General features: G+C 43.9%; 1 protein-coding gene across 6 annotated transcripts in view; it reads right to left on the bottom strand.

Annotated features, from left to right (window-relative positions):
• Positions 1 to 18,002, bottom strand: part of hspg2 (heparan sulfate proteoglycan 2) — a 429,897-nt gene that overhangs the window by 53,015 nt on the left and 358,880 nt on the right. For all 6 annotated transcript variants that reach the window (XM_052039638.1, XM_052039640.1, XM_052039643.1 and 3 more), the window contains 7 exons: positions 17,717 to 17,977; positions 16,126 to 16,288; positions 11,196 to 11,293; positions 6,737 to 7,003; positions 5,149 to 5,261; positions 3,278 to 3,425; positions 2,163 to 2,279 (listed from right to left, as the gene is read on the bottom strand). In XM_052039638.1, the coding sequence (XP_051895598.1) occupies positions 2,163 to 2,279; positions 3,278 to 3,425; positions 5,149 to 5,261; positions 6,737 to 7,003; positions 11,196 to 11,293; positions 16,126 to 16,288; positions 17,717 to 17,977 (1,167 nt within the window). The remainder of the gene's footprint in view (positions 1 to 2,162; positions 2,280 to 3,277; positions 3,426 to 5,148; positions 5,262 to 6,736; positions 7,004 to 11,195; positions 11,294 to 16,125; positions 16,289 to 17,716; positions 17,978 to 18,002) is intronic.

Here is an 18,002-nt window from a genome sequence, read left to right as displayed (position 1 = left end):
AAGTTTAAGGGGGTGGATGGGGTGACAACCAAATTTGGCCTGGATGATGTTTAGCAGTACTCAGGTGACAGGCCCTGTTAAAAGTACTGGCTGACAGTGAACCCCAGGATGTCTCTGGGAGGGATGCCAGTCAATGACGAGGAGAAGTGGTTAGACTCTCTTTTGCTGAAGCTGGTCACTTCTTCCAACTTGTGTGAATTGAATGCTGGTTCCTATTTAACAGTCCATGAATGTTGTCCAGGTCTCACTACACAGAAACATGGCATGCTTTATTATCTGAGGAGTTGTACATGGAATGTTGTGCAATCATCAGCAAACATCGCCACTTCTTGTGATGCAGAAGATGTCATCGATGAAGCAGCTGTATATAATATGGAATGTTGTCTTGAGGAACCCCTGAAAGATGTCTTGGGACTGAGATGATTGGTGTCCAAAGGCCACAATCATTTGCTTTGGTTTTCAGTACAACTCCAGACACTGGAGGAATCTTCCCCACCCCCAACCCACAGAATTCAAATTTACTGGAGTTCTTGATGCCATACGTGGTCAAACGTTATCTTGATATCAAAGGCAGGCACTCTCCTCTCTGAGAGTCAGCTCTTTTGCCCAAGTTTGAGACAAGAGGTCTACAGCCAGGTGGATCTAGTGAAAACTAAATAAAGCACCAATGTAGGTTCTTGATGAGAAAGTGCTGCCTTATTGGCACGAAAGTGTAAGACTCAACTGAAGCTTGTTAACAACGTGTAAGAACTGCCTTGTTCAGGGATGGAGCTGCAGAAGAGGTCATTGATGAAGCAGCTGTATAGACTATGGAATGTTGCCTTGAGGAACTCCTGAAAGATATCTGGGGACTGAGATGATTGACCTTTCTTCTTAAGTGTTGGCTCTGTGGAAGTCCATATTTGCTATTGGACAGTTCAATTAATCTCCACCCTCAGGACTGAACACAAGATGCGACTTCCCCTGACTGCATTCATTAAAGGGCAGAAGCAGCATTGGGCCAATTCACCAATTGTACCCTGCCAGTGGGAAGCAGAGGGATGTTGTCAGACAAAGGGAGGAACCCACAGCCTCTTCTTCCTGCTCCCAGACAGTTTGGGCCCTCTCAGGGACTCAGGCATTGAAAAATGTTCTTCCACTAATTCTTAGCGATTCTCCTGATATGGACACTGGGAAAAGTAAATTCACTGTGAATGGGCTGAACATCATGAGGACTACGACTAAGAAAGCAACATCGTGTACTGAGCCACAACCCAACAACTATTGGTGATAAATTTACCACTGCTTGGAACCACAGCTCACTGCAGTACAACTCTACTTCACTCTGATGACTTGAAACTGGTAAATGAGACCATCTTGCTGAATTAAATTTAACTCCTACTTTCAGGTCATTTCTATCAAACAAAAAAATTATTGGAAATTTCTTTGCTACAAATGATGATTATGCAGCAAAGTATTTTCTACAGTGTTAATACAACGTGCAAGTACGGCTGAAGGGTAACTGGAGAGACACGTCTGGTAAGGTGGACAGGCTGGCTGACAGAGTCCATTGAGAAACTGAGTCACAAAAGTTAGGATTGTCACTGACACCCACAAGCTTTCTCCTCCGTGTTATTTGGTTCTGAAAGAATGGCTACTGGTTACATCAGCAGGAGAGCTCGTCCATCTAGTGGATGTGAAAACCAAGGGAGTTCTCCTCAGTATCCAGGCTCACACTTTTCCCTCAACCACTGCTAATAAAACAAGTGATCTGCTCATTGATTCTACTGAAATTGTAGCAACAGGTCGGAATTCACTCGGAGACAAGATCAAGAACTGATGAAAAGGAGCATCTACTCCAGAGTCTCCAGCATTTACTTTCCAAAGATTCTCTTGCTGGTAGATTCTACTGACTTATTCTTTCTCACTGAAGTATAAATATATTCTGTGGGCTGGAACAGAGCCATCCGCACTTGAAAGGTTCACAGATCAGGACATGGTTGACTGTGGTGTCAGGTTATGGTGGAGTTACAGTCTGACCTGAAGCAACCCTTCTTTCCCTCACTGACCAGATCACACACAAACATGTCACCCAGCTGAGGCACCAGCAAATTTTGTTATCTGGACTTGATTCAGAGCTTTCAAAATAAATTAGGAGAAAACAGAGGGAGGAAGAGTCTTACCATCAGCTGCATCCGGTCGGAATGTTATTTTGATTTCAAACTCGTGGTAGGCGTCTTTTATGGTGGGCACAGCAATGTAGGAAATGGGGTTCTGTGTGAAGTACGGAATCTTGCGCTCTGTAATAACAGAAAGAATGTACCAAGGTTTGGTGAAAGGAACACCATTAATATCCAATATTTAAAGCAGTAACCTCCAGGTCAGAACATCTTCTGTTGAATTTCTAACCTACATACTGTAGGCTGACACTTCAGTGCAGCACTGGACTGGACTGTCGGAGGTGCTGTACTGCAGAACGTTCACCACACTCTCCTCCTCAGCAGATGAGAACACAGGAGAGCTCATCATGACACTCACCTCTCAACTCATGCTGAAACAACAGGGGATCTGATCATTAATGCCATTGGTGTCTACTGGACATTGCTACATGCAAACTAGCTGCAGTGTTTCCTTCATCAGAGCAGTGAAAACATTCCAGAGGTACCTCGCTATTGTGAAAGATGCCAAAATACCATGTTCTGCAGGTCAGTCAACCTGAGATAAGGGGAAACTCAGCTGCACAAAGAGTAAACCCCATTGTTTTTTTATTCCATCTCAGGACATGGCCATCCGTGCCCAGGACGGCATCTATCTGCCGTCCCTCAGTGCCCTGGCTGAGTGGCTAGTTCAGCCATTTCAGGGGGCAGTGGAGGATCAAGCACATTGGGGGCCAGGAGTCACACACAGATCTGACCAGGTGACAACGGCATATCTCCTTCCTTGCAGGACGTGAGTTATGATTTTAGACAGACTGTTGTTGGTTTCGTAACCATTACTGCTCAGTAGGTTTTTATTCCAGATTTAATTACATGGATTTAAGTCCCTGGCTGCCATGGTGGGAGTTCAGCTCATTCCTCCAAATTAAAAGCCCAGGCATCTGGTTAACAGTACATTAACGATCTCACTGCACATTTTCAAATGTGCTTAGTTTATAGAATCATAGAATCGTACACTCCAAAGATAATGAAATAAGGTTCTAGGATTCCTTTTAATACTACTTGCATGTTAACCATCACGTGCATGAGTCCAATGGAACAAGTATTGTGCAGCATATTATACAGCGGGTGTTCTGTTGTACCTCGGACTTTCAGCATTGCGTACGCGGTCTCAGTTCCTTGTTCATTAGTGGCCGTGCAGACGTACGTTCCAGTATGTTCGGGAGTAGCAGATGGTATGGTCAACACATTGTTCTCAACATAAGCCCCAGGGGGGAGGTCTCCCTCCAGCTAAAAGTAATCATAAGCATGTGAGAACAGGATGGAGGTCTCCTAACAGGACAATCCCACACCAAACAGGCATCTCATTCCATGCTTGGTCAGGCACACATTTTAAGGTAGGGTTGCTTATCCTGAGTAGCAATATGTCCAAGAACCATGGCTTCAGCCCAACCTTGCCTGGAGGTTTATATGGGAGGAATAAGGTATAAAAACCATTATAGGATTTTTTTAACCAACATCCTGTTATGGAAAGGTCAGACGTATACAGAATGCACATCATCACTGAATATCTTAACTGGAAAATACCAAATTATTCAGCCATGGTCCCATCTGAGAATTATCGGTGATGTAGCGATGCATTGACTGGACTGAAGTACGAATTGCTCTGTCCTCTCGCATCATTCCCATCCACAAACTTTACTGCATCAGCTGTCAGAGCACTTGGCCCACCATTAATAATATCAATGAAAAAACACGGCGAGAAGCTGGACCTCTGGTATAAATGCTGGGAGCATTATTACCACATCCTACCCAAGAGAACATTTATCTCCAACGGTTGTCCATCTACCCAATAACCAATAGCCAACTCTCTAAAGTCTTCATGCAAACTAATCCAATGTTTTCTGGAAGTCCATATAAATGATATATCATCATCTAATTGATCAGTTAAAATATTGTGTTTATATTTATATATATTTAAAGGATCAAATAAAGTAAATTGTTAAATTAAGACAGGATTGGCAGCGTATGTGAAGTCTTACTGGAGAAATTAATAGAACTGAAAGGTAGTAAATCCTTGGGTCCTGATGACCTGCATCCTCGGTTTTTGAAGGAGGTAACTGTGGAGATAGTGTGTGTACTGGGTGTCATCTTCCACACACTGGGAGGTAGCAAACATGACCCAATTACTTAAGAGAGAGAGAAAGCACAGAGAGCTGTAGACTGGCTGGCAAGACAGCAGTAATAACAGTGGGCAGAGTCAACATGGATTTAGGAAAAGGGAAATCAGGTTTGATAAGTCTGGTAGTTTCCTTAGGATGTGATTAGCAGAATAGATAAGGGGAACCAATTGGTATGGCGCGTTTGGACCTTCAGAAGGCTTTTAGTTAGGTGCTATACAAAAGATTGTTAAACAAAATTAGAGTGCATCGTACTTGTGGTAGTGGATTGAGGATTAGTTAGTGGACAGAAGACACTGAGACAGAATAAATGGGCCATCTTCAGGGTGGGCCATGGACAGTGGGGGCCTTGGGGGCAATGCCGGAGCCCCAGATGTTTAGGATCTATATCAAAGATTTGGATGAAGGAATCAAATGTAATATATCCAGTCTTGCCTGTGATACCAAGCCGTGGGCAGTGTGGACTATGAGAAGGATGCAGAGACTCTTCCAAATGGATGGGGCTGGGGTATGGGGGGGGGGGGGGGCGAATGAGGGGTGAGGAGGCGGATGTGGCAGATGGAATATAATGTAGAAAATGTGAGGTCATCCAATTTGGTGAAAATAGCAGCAATGCTGAGTATTTTCAGATGGTGACGGATGAAGACGTGTTGGTGTTTAGAGGGATCTGGGTATCCTAGTACATGAATGACTGGAATTTTTAACATGCAGGTACAGCAAGCAATTGGGAAGGTCAGAGATATGTTGGCCTTTATTGCAACAGCATTTGAGTACAAGAGTGGAAATGTCTCATGGAATGATATCAATACAGAATGATATGGAACAACGAGTACCTTATTCCAGGTGACCTCTGGTGCCGGGAAGCCCGAGGCTAGACATGGGAAGATAGCTGTGGATCCAATGGCAACTTCTTTCAGCTCTGGGTGAGGGGCAATCATGGGAACAGCTACAAAAACGGGGAAGTTGTTAATAACATCGCAACCCTCAAACCAAATCTCTGAACACATTCCTTGAAGCATTATATACACGTGCTTCAAAACATAGGAAAGAACTTCTAAAATATATACTGAATTGAATAGTAATTTATAGAACCTAATGATAGAAATGTGATCTTAGTCATGCTGTTGCAGTAATCAGGAGCAAATGAAAGTTTTAGGATTGGCTTAGTTTAAGTTTTATTTATACTTTTTCTTGGGATGCAGCCAACATTAGTAAATTCACATTTAATGCCTATATCCTGATTTCCCAAAGGGTATTAAGAATCAAACAAGTGGCATAGAACTGGAATCACACCACATCTTGAAACAATACTATTTCGGAATCACATCTGGGAATTATTTTGGAACCATGCTTTTTTTCAGATTTCCAGGAGGCAGCAGGTCAGCGGGACTTGACAAATAACCCAGAAAATTCAAATCTCTCCAAATCACGCTGTGAAAGTGAATTTAGGAAATCTGTCAAGTTAGTACAAGAACAGCAGAGTTTTGGGTGTGTTTGAGTTTATGAAGGATGAAGGTGGGGTAGCATCTATGAATGTAGAGACGAGAGGTTAAAAACTTAAGTCTTCAAATTTATTAAACAACTGAAAACAAAATTGTGAAGAAGTTACTTTTAGATAATCCAGTACTAAGAACAAGATAAGAAATGTACTGAAGAATTCAAGTGAAACCAGACAGTAGTTTGAGTGCAGTCCTTGGTAGCTCAGCAAGTAATTGATGCTTTTAAAGGAAAGGTAAATGAATCCATGAGGGAGAAAGGACTCAGACAGATGTAATAATTGGGTTAGATCAAGTCGGGTGGGAGGAGACCCAAGAGAAGTTTGACCATTGTCCCAATTCAATAAGTTTGTTTGGAGTCCATTCCGAAGGAACAATATATTTTCCTCAGAGGTAGGTTCACCAGAATAATTCCTGAGATAAGGGTGTTGTCCCCTGAGGAAAGATCGAGTACGGTGGACCTACACTCTCTGGAATTTTGAGGACCCAGTGACAGTCTCTTTGAAACGTATGACAAGAGATTATTTTGTCTGGCTGGAAAGCTGAGAACAAAGGGACACAGACCCAGAACAATGAGTTAACTGCTTAGCACTGAGATGAAGGGAAGCTTCATTCTGACATTTGTAAATCTTTGGAATTCTCTGCCTCAGAGGAATATGAATGCTCAGTCATTGATTTTATTCAAATGGTGACCAATAAACTTAAGGGCATCAAGTTAAGTAAGTGAAATGTGAATTGGAAAGGAAGATGGCCTGTAAAGTCTAGGATTAACCATGATCTTATTGAATGGCGAGCAAGCACAGGGGACCACATGGGCTTTCTCTGCTCCTATTTCTTAAGTTTTTATGTGAGGCCAATGGCCTGTTCCAGTAATGTACATTCCATTTAACTCAACAAACTGTAGAACAATTCAGGCTTCACTTACTCTGTACATACAGAGCCACCTCAGACTGGACAGATCCCACATCATTGGTGGCTGTACACCTGTAACGTCCAGCATCAGACTCCTTTACATATTCAATTTTCAGCATTCCATTCCGAATGATGACTTCAGGAGACAACACTCCCTCCACCTTACTCCACTGGACAAAAGGCTGGGGATCTCCAATTGCTTGACATTCGAATTCCACCGAGCCACCAACCATTACCATCTGCATAGATGTCCTTACGTTTATCATGACAATGGGTAGGGCTGAAAATTATCAAGAGAAAAGTCATTTTTATTCCATGAACTTCCCTCCTACAGAGGACCTGCTGAAGTCTACTTAGGTTTATGGTCTCAATGTTGCAGATGGCCAACACACTTCTGTGGTATTGTTTGCTTTATGGCACCCACACTCTCCTGATATTTGAGGGTGCACTCCCTTGGGTACAATGGCACCATTTTTGTAACTTACCCACCTGGCCATTCTCCTGTTTGGGCTATTCAGCTGTGAAGGTGCATCTAAACCAGCCCTGGTCTTCAAAGTCTTTACAGCTCTTCTCACTGTTTGTCAAATTCCTTTGTCAATCACCCGTTTCCATATGCCTAGGTCAGGATCCCACACAAAATTATATCTCCTGGCTAGTCTTGGAAAGGCCAAGCCTTGATGTTGCTTATCAGCTCTATAATGGTTACCTGTGGTGTGATTTGCTCTTGATCAAGTGGTAGCATTTATATGATCTACAGCAGAGCCTAACGAAGGCGGCCAGAGCAACCCATCCCTCACGAATGCTCATGTTGCCGTCATTGAAGCTTCGCGCTGTAATCATGGAGTTGAGATGAGGCGACTTTAATTCTCTTGGAGAAATTCCCAGGCACAGGACCAGGTCAGTTGACATCCATGAACTGCAGTTCCACAGAAAACTCATCTCAGCAAGAAAACTGTGCTGTCAAGTACTTTCACTCGAGTATCGGCAGATGCCAGCTCTGAAATCTGCTATCACACATTTCCTGAAATGGAGGAGACTCCAGCACAGGAATCATTGCACACCAGAACCAGAAATGTTGTGGATGTACTGAACTAACTTTTCCTATAGGTTGAAATTATTAGGTGCTGCCTGGAGAACATGGAAAAGAAACTCATCTAAGTCACAAGTGCCATCCTAAGTCATGATGACTATGGTGCAGTTCACTAACACAACTTTTCTACAGCCTTTGACAAGGCCAAAAGGTATATCATCCTAAAACATGGGCTCGTGGTCATACGTAAGTTGACAATTCACAATTCAACCTCTCTACTGCCACTGTGAAGACTAAGTACACCAGTAATTTCATATTCCACTCCCGGTCACCACCTCAGGCTGGACACGACAGTAGGGAACCTCAAGCCTTATAGACCCATCTTTGAGCTTCCAACCATGTCACCTGTGTCCCAAGAACAGACTGCCTCCCCTCCAGTAACATGGTCCATTTCGACTCCTCACTCAAGTCCACTGTGACTGAAGGTCTCACCTTTGAACTGTCACCACTCCCCACCATCGATGTTCCCTCCTGTCCTTGCTCATCTTCATTGGCTACTACTGATCCTCCTAAACCACCAAATTAAAGTTCTCTTCCCCATGTTTAAATCTCATCATGACCTCAACCAGTCCCACAACCCAAGAAACTTTAGTTTGTCCAGTTTGGGATTTTGCAAGCCACACCTTCAGTTTTAGAGTCATCCCTGCACCATTTCATGACTACCCCCACCCCAAACCCATCTCTCAGAGCAAGTTTTGATCAGCCCTCTGTTGAAAGAGCATCTAATTTTTGTTTAGTCTGACTATATCTCTGAGAAGCACAAACTGGAGAAATTCTGTGGATTACAGGCACCATATAATCATTGCAGACATTTAATGATGCTCCTTTTTGAATCAGTGACCATCTTATTCAAAAATGCACCATAACAACACTTAAATGATGTCCTCAGTGTAGAAAACATTCCAAAGCATTTCAGAAGCACGTCAGCAAACAAAATTTGACATTGAAGCATCTGGGGAAATAGTGGATAGATGAAACATAGTCCCAAGGGGTGTTTTAAATGGGAAAAGATTTAGGAAGGAACATTGAGAACTCAGAATCTCAGCAGCTAAGGGTAGTGGTAGAGTGAGGGTGCCCAAGCGGCCAGAACTGGAGGAAAACATACGTGACTCAGGATTGTAAGGCTGAAGGAGGAGTTGGCACCAGCTCCATTGACCAGAAGTTGAATCTGTGAGAAATGTTTGCACGTTCCAGAGGTTTGCCCCTTGTATTCCGGTTTCCCCCTGAATCCCAACAATGTGCTGGTTGGTAGGTTAATTGACCACTGTAAATTAGTAAGGTGAGTAACCGAATCCGGTGGGAGTTGATGGGAATGTGGGGAGAATAGGTTGCAGGGAGAATTAGTTGGGGTGTGGGATGTTCCTGTGAGCTGGATAGACATGATGGGTCAATAATGGCCTCCTTCTATGTCGTAAGGAAATAAATAGAGACATGAAGGACAATGTCAGGTCAAGTTTGAAAACAAAACTGATAATTTTAATGTGAACCAGTGTGTTTGAGTACACAGTGAATGGGAGGTGCAAAGTGCAACAACATTTTGGATAAGCTTATGCAGGGTGGTAGATGGGAGATTGTCCATTCGAATGGGCAGGTCTGAAGGTAATGAGGTCAGGGAGACGGGGCTTCAGCAGCAGATGAGCTGAGGTGAAGCTGATCAGTTGATACCACAAAGGTGGAAGGGGTATAGTGTTGGTCATGACATGACTCCATTGTTGGCAGCTCATCTTGGGGATGACCTGCCAACATTGTGACATTGTGAACTCTGATCCTGCAGAAGACAACGGATGGCAGAAGAGTGCAGATTGGTGATGAGAGATCAGATCACAAAGCACAAGGTGCAAATGTAGCAGTGAAACATCTCCAGCACATGCACCAATACCAGTGCAGAGTGAATAAAATCTAGTCACAGGTTATGCTTCTCCATCTATCTCCCTTCTTTCCTCATTCTGATCATATCACAGATGGAGTATTGCCCATATACCACTTCACAGCACTGAGGATCGCAGTCACAACCTGCAAGGTAAGCAGTAGATTTCTATGTACCAATCCTCTGACAAGCACAATTAGCTACCTTACACCTACGCCACCTCCTTCAGTAGGTTCTTACTTCTCTAGCATTCTCTACACCCCAGAACTGTCTGGTTCTGTCATGGTTCCGAGTGCTGGTTCTCGGTTCTGCCCCTTATCCCCATTGATGGTGCCTTGCCATGCAGCACATGGTTTCCATGCACTACTATTTGCTTAAGAACACACACCTGAGTTCCATCAGGAGACTAGTATAAGAACCCTGGTTTCATAAACACTGGTTGCCAGATTATTGGTCTATCTCTGGGTACACTTTGTCTCCCGGCTGCTTCGAGCCATTAACTCTAGAGCAGTCCCAGTTCCGCGGTTTCTCCTAGAAAACCCCGTTTCCATGTCGGGACTCCGTCTCAGAGTCCCGAGGCAAGATTCCTTTGGTTCGTCGTTCTGTGTTCAGTACCGAGGAAGCATCCCAACTCCAGTCCCGTTCCGGTGTTCCGCATTTGGGTTCTCCGCGATCTTGCTCTTCGTGTGACATTGTGACAGGTTCTCCTCATTCTCCAGCTCCATTGTGCATCAAACTCTGATAATCCCATTTCCCACTGTTCAGAAATCCTGATGATTTGATATCTGGCTCACTGGGTGGTGTTTCCCATGCTCCCTATAAACTCTCTCGGTCCCAATTTCCTGCACTCCCTTTAAACCTACCAGGGCCTGTTTCTCACACTCCTGTTAAACTCAACAGGTTCATGAGAAGATATATTATACCACTGTGTAACATCTCTAAAAAGTAACATGACAGTGTGTTTGGGTAGCAATAGAAACAACATCCAATAGTCTGGGAAATCAGCGGGTCCAGCACCACCGATGTCCCAGGGGTGCTGGATTATCGGAGTTTTGCCATGTATTTGTCGGTCACTACCGTGTCACTTCTCTCTGAATCAATGTAAGAAATTTCTCTTTGTTTAACTAACTAATGCCAATGGTGGCTTGGTATTTGATTTGCTGTCATCAGTGTTCATCAATAGGGCCATCAGATGAAGCTGATCTTCCTTCGCAATTTTCATCATGTTCATTACTGCTTTCAGGGGGGTGGAGCTGCTCTGTAAACAATCTTTCACATCCAAATGCATGACATATATTTCAGGCACATCATTGTTTCTTTTCTACAATGATCCCAGACAAATACAGTGGATGAAAAATCCAAAAAAATGCAGATGCTGCAAGTCTAAAAGGAAAAAAAACAGAAACTGCTGGTAACACTCAGGGGGTCAGGCAGCAGTCTCACCTCAGGTCGGTGACCCTTTGATAGAATCAAATACAGCACCTCTCTTAAGCCAACAAATTGTCTCAGACCTACCTTGGATGACCAGTTTGGCGCTGTCCTGTGCCTTCCCAAATTGGTTAGATGCTCTGCAGATGTAAACTCCTTCATTTCCTTCTTGTATGTTTTGGATTCTGTAAGATCACCAACAATGGAATTTGACATCAGATAAACACCATTTGGCAATGCACTGAATATGCACACAACACAAAGCTATGGTATTATTTTATCACACTGTTCTGTTGTTCATGCATTGATTGGTACCAAATGGGAAAATGAACATGATTGATGACTGGTGTGGTCCTCCATGCTGCTATTATCTAGATGACTCTCACACTCTAGTGTCAGCGCCAGGAATTCAGATGGAAAGAAAGATAAAGCATCATTATTCATATAGTGCCTTTTATAACTTCAGTGTGTCTCAATGGATTTCACAGGTAATAAAGTACTTTTAAAGTTACAGTGCATCAGCAAGCTTCCTCATAGCACAACTGTTGTAAACAATGGCAAATGACCAGAGAACCCGTTATTTACTCATGTTTGAGGGATGAATGTTGGCTTGTCATTGAGGATTGGCCCAACTCGTCCATGCTGACCAAGGTGCCTTGCTACACTAATCCCATTTGCCTGAGTTTGGCCCATATCCCTCTAAATCTTTGCTATCATGCACCTGTCCAAATGTCTTTTAAATGTTGTAATTGTAACTGGCTCTACCACCCCACTACTCTCTGTGTGAAAAACTTGCCCCTCAGATCCCCTTTAAATATTTCCCCTTTCATCTTCAACCCATGCCCTCTAGTTTTAGACTCCCCTACCCTGGGATAAAGACTGTGGCCATCTATCCTATCTGAGCCCCTCATGATTTTATAAACCTCTGTCAGGTCACCCCTCAGCCTCCTTTGCTCCAGGGAAAACAGTCCAAGCCCATCCAGTCTCTCCTTATAACTCAAGCCCTCCAGTCCAGAAACATTCCTGTGAATCTTTTCTGCACCCTCTCTGGCTTAAGCACATTCTTCCTATCATGTGGCAACCAGAACTGCGCACAATACTCCAATTTATGTCGGCCTCCATCTGGAATATATTCAATAACTCTGCCTCCACATTGTGGTAGGGAATTGCAAAGAGTTACGAGCCTCAGAGAAGAAATTCCTCCTCACCTCCTTCTTAAATGGACAAACTTTTACTCCGAAAGTCTGCCCCAAGTTCTAGGTACCTCCACTAGGGGAAACATCTTCTCAGCAGCCACACTGTCAATCCCCCTCAGAATTCTCATGTTTCAATCACATAACCTCTCATTCTTGGTAAATTAAATTGGTAACTTGGTTTATTATTGTCACTTGTATCGAGGTACAGTGAAAAACTTGCCTTGCATACCGTTCATACAGATCAATTCATTACATCAGTGCATTGAGGTAGTACAGGGTAAAATAACAGAATGCAGACTAAAGTACTACAGTTACAGAGGAAATGCAGTGCAGGTAGACAATAAGGTGCAAAGTCATAATGAGGTAGATTGTGAGGTCAAGAGTCCATTTTATTGTACTAGGGAACTATTCAATGGTCTTATAACAGCAGGATAGAAGCTGTCCTTGAGCCTGGTAGTACGTGCTTTCAGGCTTTTGTATCTTCTGCCTGATGGGAGGGGGAGAAGAGAGAATGTCCGGGGTGGGTGGGGTCTTCTAAACTCCAATGTGCATAAACGCGACCAAGAGAGGATCGCAGGGTCTTGTAGGGGGTAAAGAGGAAATTAACAGGTTGGTACCAGGGATGAGTTAAGTGGAGAGATGGGATAAAATTGAATTGTTGTCTTTAGAGCAAAAGGATTAAAATGAGATTACAGATAGGTACTAAGTAATGAGGAGTTACGATTGTGCAAATAGAGAGAGACAGTTTCCAATGGCAGGAGATACTTGTGATTTTAATAGATTGAGCTGCAACGATCTGAAATGCCTTGCTGGAAAAGGGGTGAAAACAGATTCAACAGGAAATTTCAAAAGGGATTGTGATATGTTTTGTTTAAATTCAATTCCAGGGTACGCTCATTAGCAGCAAGGCCTCCATTTGTTGCTCTCTCCTAATTGTGGCTGAGGTAAGGCAGCTCAAAACATTGTAGTCACTGTAGAGAAGAAGCAACTGGGGAGGAGTTCCAGGATTTAGAGAGCAGGGAGCCCTAATGAAGGACTGGTAACATATTTCCAAGTCTGGATAGGTTGTGACTTGCAGGCAGGCAGCCGTGCTACAGCTACCTGCATTTGCTGCTTTTGAACTTCAAGGTGACAGGGATTGTGGGTTTGGGAGCTGCTGCCAGAGGGGACCTGGTGAGTTGGTGCAGTGCATTCTGCAGATGGTACACACTGCTGCGATAGAGGGAGTCAACATTTAAAATGGAGGATTGGGCATCAGTCATCTACCCTTGTCCCAGATGGAGTTGATCCTTGAGTGTTGTTCAAGCCACACTCATCCATGCATGTGGAAAGGATGCAATCATGCTCCAGACTTGAGCCCTCCACATGGACGAGTCATTCAGTGCAGGGTTTTCCAGACTCAACTGCCGTTGAAGTCACATATTAATTACACTTCCGAGGATTTAGTGATGCATAATACATAGGAATGTATGAACTGTACATACAGGCATTTTAGATACTGAAGAGTGAACATTATATTGATGTCCGATAAGTGGAGGAGCTTTGTAACAACCAGGCTGCTCAGATAACCGAACAAAGGATGAAACTTTTAGTCACATGTCCTGTCAGCTCATGATGTGCGGCAGCTTGTCCATTAACGTTTCTGTGCAACACCTTGGAATGCTTTACCACGTTACATGTTTATGAAACGTAAGGTGTTCTTATGGCAGCCATTTGTTAAGGTGCATTGTCAGCATTTAACAAAAACACAGACAAATATTCATTTTTCATATAAAAACAATGGAACAATGTAAAATACATCAAGTTACTTTGCTGTAACAATGACAAAAACTACACATTAGCTCAGGCACTTAATAAGATTCTCATTTTTTTTTACAGTACCCTTTAACAAAGATTTAATTGTCTATGTACATTACATTAAACCGATGACTGGTTCAGAACATAAGAAATAGGAGCAGGAGGAGGCCATCTGGCCCGTTGAGCCTGCTCCGCCAGTCACTAAGCTCATGGCTGATCTGGCCGTGGACTCAGATCTACCTACCTGCCTTTTCCCCATAACCTTAATTCCCCTACTATGCAAAAATATATCAAACTGTGTCTTAAATATACTTAATGAGGCAGCCTCCACTGCTTCCCTGGGCAGAGATTCACTACTCTCTGGGAAAACCAGTTTCTCCTCATCTCCATCCTAAATCTATTTCCCTGAATCTTGAGGCTATGTCCCCTAGTTCTAGTCTCACCAACCATTGGAAACAACCTTCCTGCCTCTATCTTATCTATCTCTTTCATAATTTTATATGTTTCTATAAGATCCCCTCTCGTTCTTCTGAATACCAGTGAATATAGTGCCAGGCGACTCAATCTCTCCTCATAGGCTAACTCCCTCATCTCCGGAATCAACCTGGTGAACCTCCTCTGCACCGCCTCCAAAGCCAGTATATCCTTCCTCAAGTAAGGAGACCAGAACTGCATGCAGTACTCCAGGTGCGGCCTCACCAGTACCCTGCACAGTTGCAGCATAACCTCCCTGCTCTTAAATTCAATCCCTCCAGCAATGAAGGCCAACATTCCGTTTGCCTTCTTGATAACCTGTTGCACCTGCAAACCGACCTTTTGCGATTCATGCACCAGCACTCCCAAGTACCTCTGCACAACAGCATGCTGCAATCTTTCACCATTTAAATAATTATTTGATCTTTTATTTTCCCTTCCAAAGTGGATGACATCAGATTTATCAATACTGTATTCCATCTGCCAGACCCTTGCCCACTCACTGAACCTATCTATATCTCTCTGCAGACTCTCCGCATCCTCTGCACAATTTGCTTTTCCACTCAATTTAATGTCATCAGCAAACTTAGATACACTACACTCGGTCCCCTCTTCCAAATTGTTAATGTATATTGTGAACAGTTGTAGGCCCAGCACCGACCTCTGCAGCACCCCCCTCACCACTGATTGCCAACCAGAGAAACACCCATTTATCCCAACTCTCTGCTTTCTATTGGTTAACCAATCCTCTATCCATGCTAATATATTACCCTCCACTCTATGCATCCTTATCTTATGGATAAGTCTTTTATGTGGCACCTTATCGAACGCCTTCTGGAAATCCAAGTATACAACATCCACCTGTTCCCCTCTATCCACTGCGCTCATTATATCCTCAAAGAACTCCTGTAAGTTTGTCAAACAGGACCTGCCCTTCCTGAATCCGTGCTGTGTCTGCCTGATGTTTTGCTATTTTTTCCTTAATGATAGCTTTATTAACGATAGAAGGTGTGAGGGAGCCATTTGACCTATTTCAATTGATGACTCTAGGATAGCCAATGAGGAAAGCACACATACACGCACATCCCCTCTTCACACGTCAACACACACATGCCATACAAACACCCCTTAACACCTCCACACCAAAATTGTGGTCTCTAGTTGGTTCTGGGATTCCAAGGTTTCTGATCCACAATTTTATTCTAAGTATTGGTCACACAAATAAATATTTCTTGACATAAACCCTCAAGTTACCTTGAGCTGAGCCCTGTCTCTGACTTCTAACTATCCAGTTTAATTTAAAGTGATACTCTGGCTTAAATTGTTCACTCATTTTTCTCATCTCTGAGACAATTCACTTGCATGCTTCACTTCCAAGCTGAATTTGAAAGTTGGACCTTTAGTTATTGTTCAGCTGTTCCAATAATTCACTCAATATTAAGATGTTGTTTCATCTGTGAAGCTCTCTTTGAATGGTAACACCCGTCCTACAATCCCATACTGAATACCTGCTGTTGGAGAAGAGCTGTTGAAAATAACAATCATCCTACCTCAAGACTCCTTTAGTAATTTTGTGATTGGGTGGTAAACGTCCTCCTTCCTTTAACCACTCGATCCTGGGCTGTGGGTGACCGATAACAGAGCAGGTGAATTCTACAGTGCCACCGATGTTTCTCACCTCAATCTGCGGTGATACTCGTGCTGCCGGGGGAGCTGGTGTTGTAAACGGCACAGAAGGGAAGAGAGAGGCTCTGGTCACTGTCACGTCATGGTGTTTAAACATATTTCACCCATAGTAGCTGCCGAGATCCCGACCCTTCCTGGAAAACCACCAGCAAGTCTGCTGGGACAGCCTCCTTGAGGTAGGCATGTCTCAACTGGCACAACAACCACCCAAGTGAGGTCTGTAACCTCTCTCTACAGTCTACTAGGCGGCACAGTGGTGCAGCTAGTACAGCTGCAGGCTCACAGTGCCAATCCTGGCCTCCTGCAGAGCTTGCACCTCTGCCTGTGACTGTGTAAATTTCCCCTGAGGGCTCCGGTCTCCTCCCACATCCCAAAGTCATGCAGGTTGGTAATTTAACTGGCTGCTGTGAATTGTTGCTGGTGTAAATTTATGGCAGAATCTGAGGGGAATATGCAGAGAATACAAGAGGATTGGTGTAAATGGGTGCGAGATAGTTTGTGTGCACACTGTGGGCTGAAGGGCCTGTTTCTGTGCTATTTGCCTCTGTGACTGTGGGAAGGTACAGTCTCTGGACTAGTCTGACCTCATCCCATGCCTATTGCACACGTGTCACTTGTCAACTAGGAGAATCCTTATCAACAATGCCTGTGCATTAACTAAAGGGATGTATTTAAAAGGCCTGTAACACTCACCTGTACAGCTGGCAGGCCACTCAAATGCTCTCACAGCTGTTGGCTGACTTAAGGCTTTCCTCCCACAACTTCTATTGGCCGTGGCTGAGACTGGGCCCCAGTACAGATCAGGTGAGGGAGGGGGTGGTTTCCTGATCCCCACTAAGTGCCGATCAATGTAGCCCCATACATAAACCCCGAGCCTAACCACAAGTCCACACAGCTCCCAGAAGAGCCAGGTGTCTGACCAAACCCTTTGGGTTTCCCAGCCTCTCCTGTCGTATGAGCGCTCAAACTTGGATGCCAATGTAGTAACCATCAGCGCCCTGCAAATGCAGAGCTCTGGTCAGTAAACGGACATCTCCATTTTCTGCTCCTTTCTGTGTTTTCCACTACATCCTAATAACAACCAAACTGCTGTATTATTTGTAGGAACAATCTCCTGCCTGCTAGGTTGCACATAAAAAGTCTTGGGTCAAGTTGATATGTTTATCCATGTGCTGTCTCTTGGTGACTCTGATCCAGGGTCATAAGAAACAAATTAAGGGATGTTGAGTCCAAGGATCCAAAGCACCATGCTGCACACAGGACATCTGGCCAGCTCTGCCGTGCTAGCTTTTTGATAGAAACGTCCAATAGAACCAGATGCCCCCCTCATTCCCCACAGTAAGCGTAACGTTCCCCCTTCTGTCATTTACCCACTTCCCATTTGAAAGTGACTATAATGGAAAAGGAGATAAGATCGAGTGAAAAAGTGAAAGGGGATTAAGACACCGTACTCACATTTCACATTTACTGTTGCAATTGCATCACTTTCACCGACCCTGTTCTTCACCAGGCACCGGTACCTGCCTGAGTCAGACACCACAGCGAGGTTAATCTGTAGGATTCCATTGCGTTTGATAGCCCGGTCAGGTAAGGTTCCATTTACTTTAGACCATTCATATGTGATTGGTGGAGTTCCTTGGGAAAGGCAGTGTAATCGGATGATCTCGCCCACACGGACAGTGACAGTGTCGACATCAAAGGTGGCATACGGTGTGGCTAAAGAACAGGATAACTTAGCATT

The sequence above is a fragment of the Pristis pectinata genome, chromosome 26 (assembly GCF_009764475.1).
Source record: "Pristis pectinata isolate sPriPec2 chromosome 26, sPriPec2.1.pri, whole genome shotgun sequence".
In the NCBI taxonomy this organism is placed as follows: Eukaryota; Metazoa; Chordata; class Chondrichthyes; order Rhinopristiformes; family Pristidae; genus Pristis; species Pristis pectinata.
This window is presented reverse-complemented; position numbering and strand designations above follow the sequence as displayed.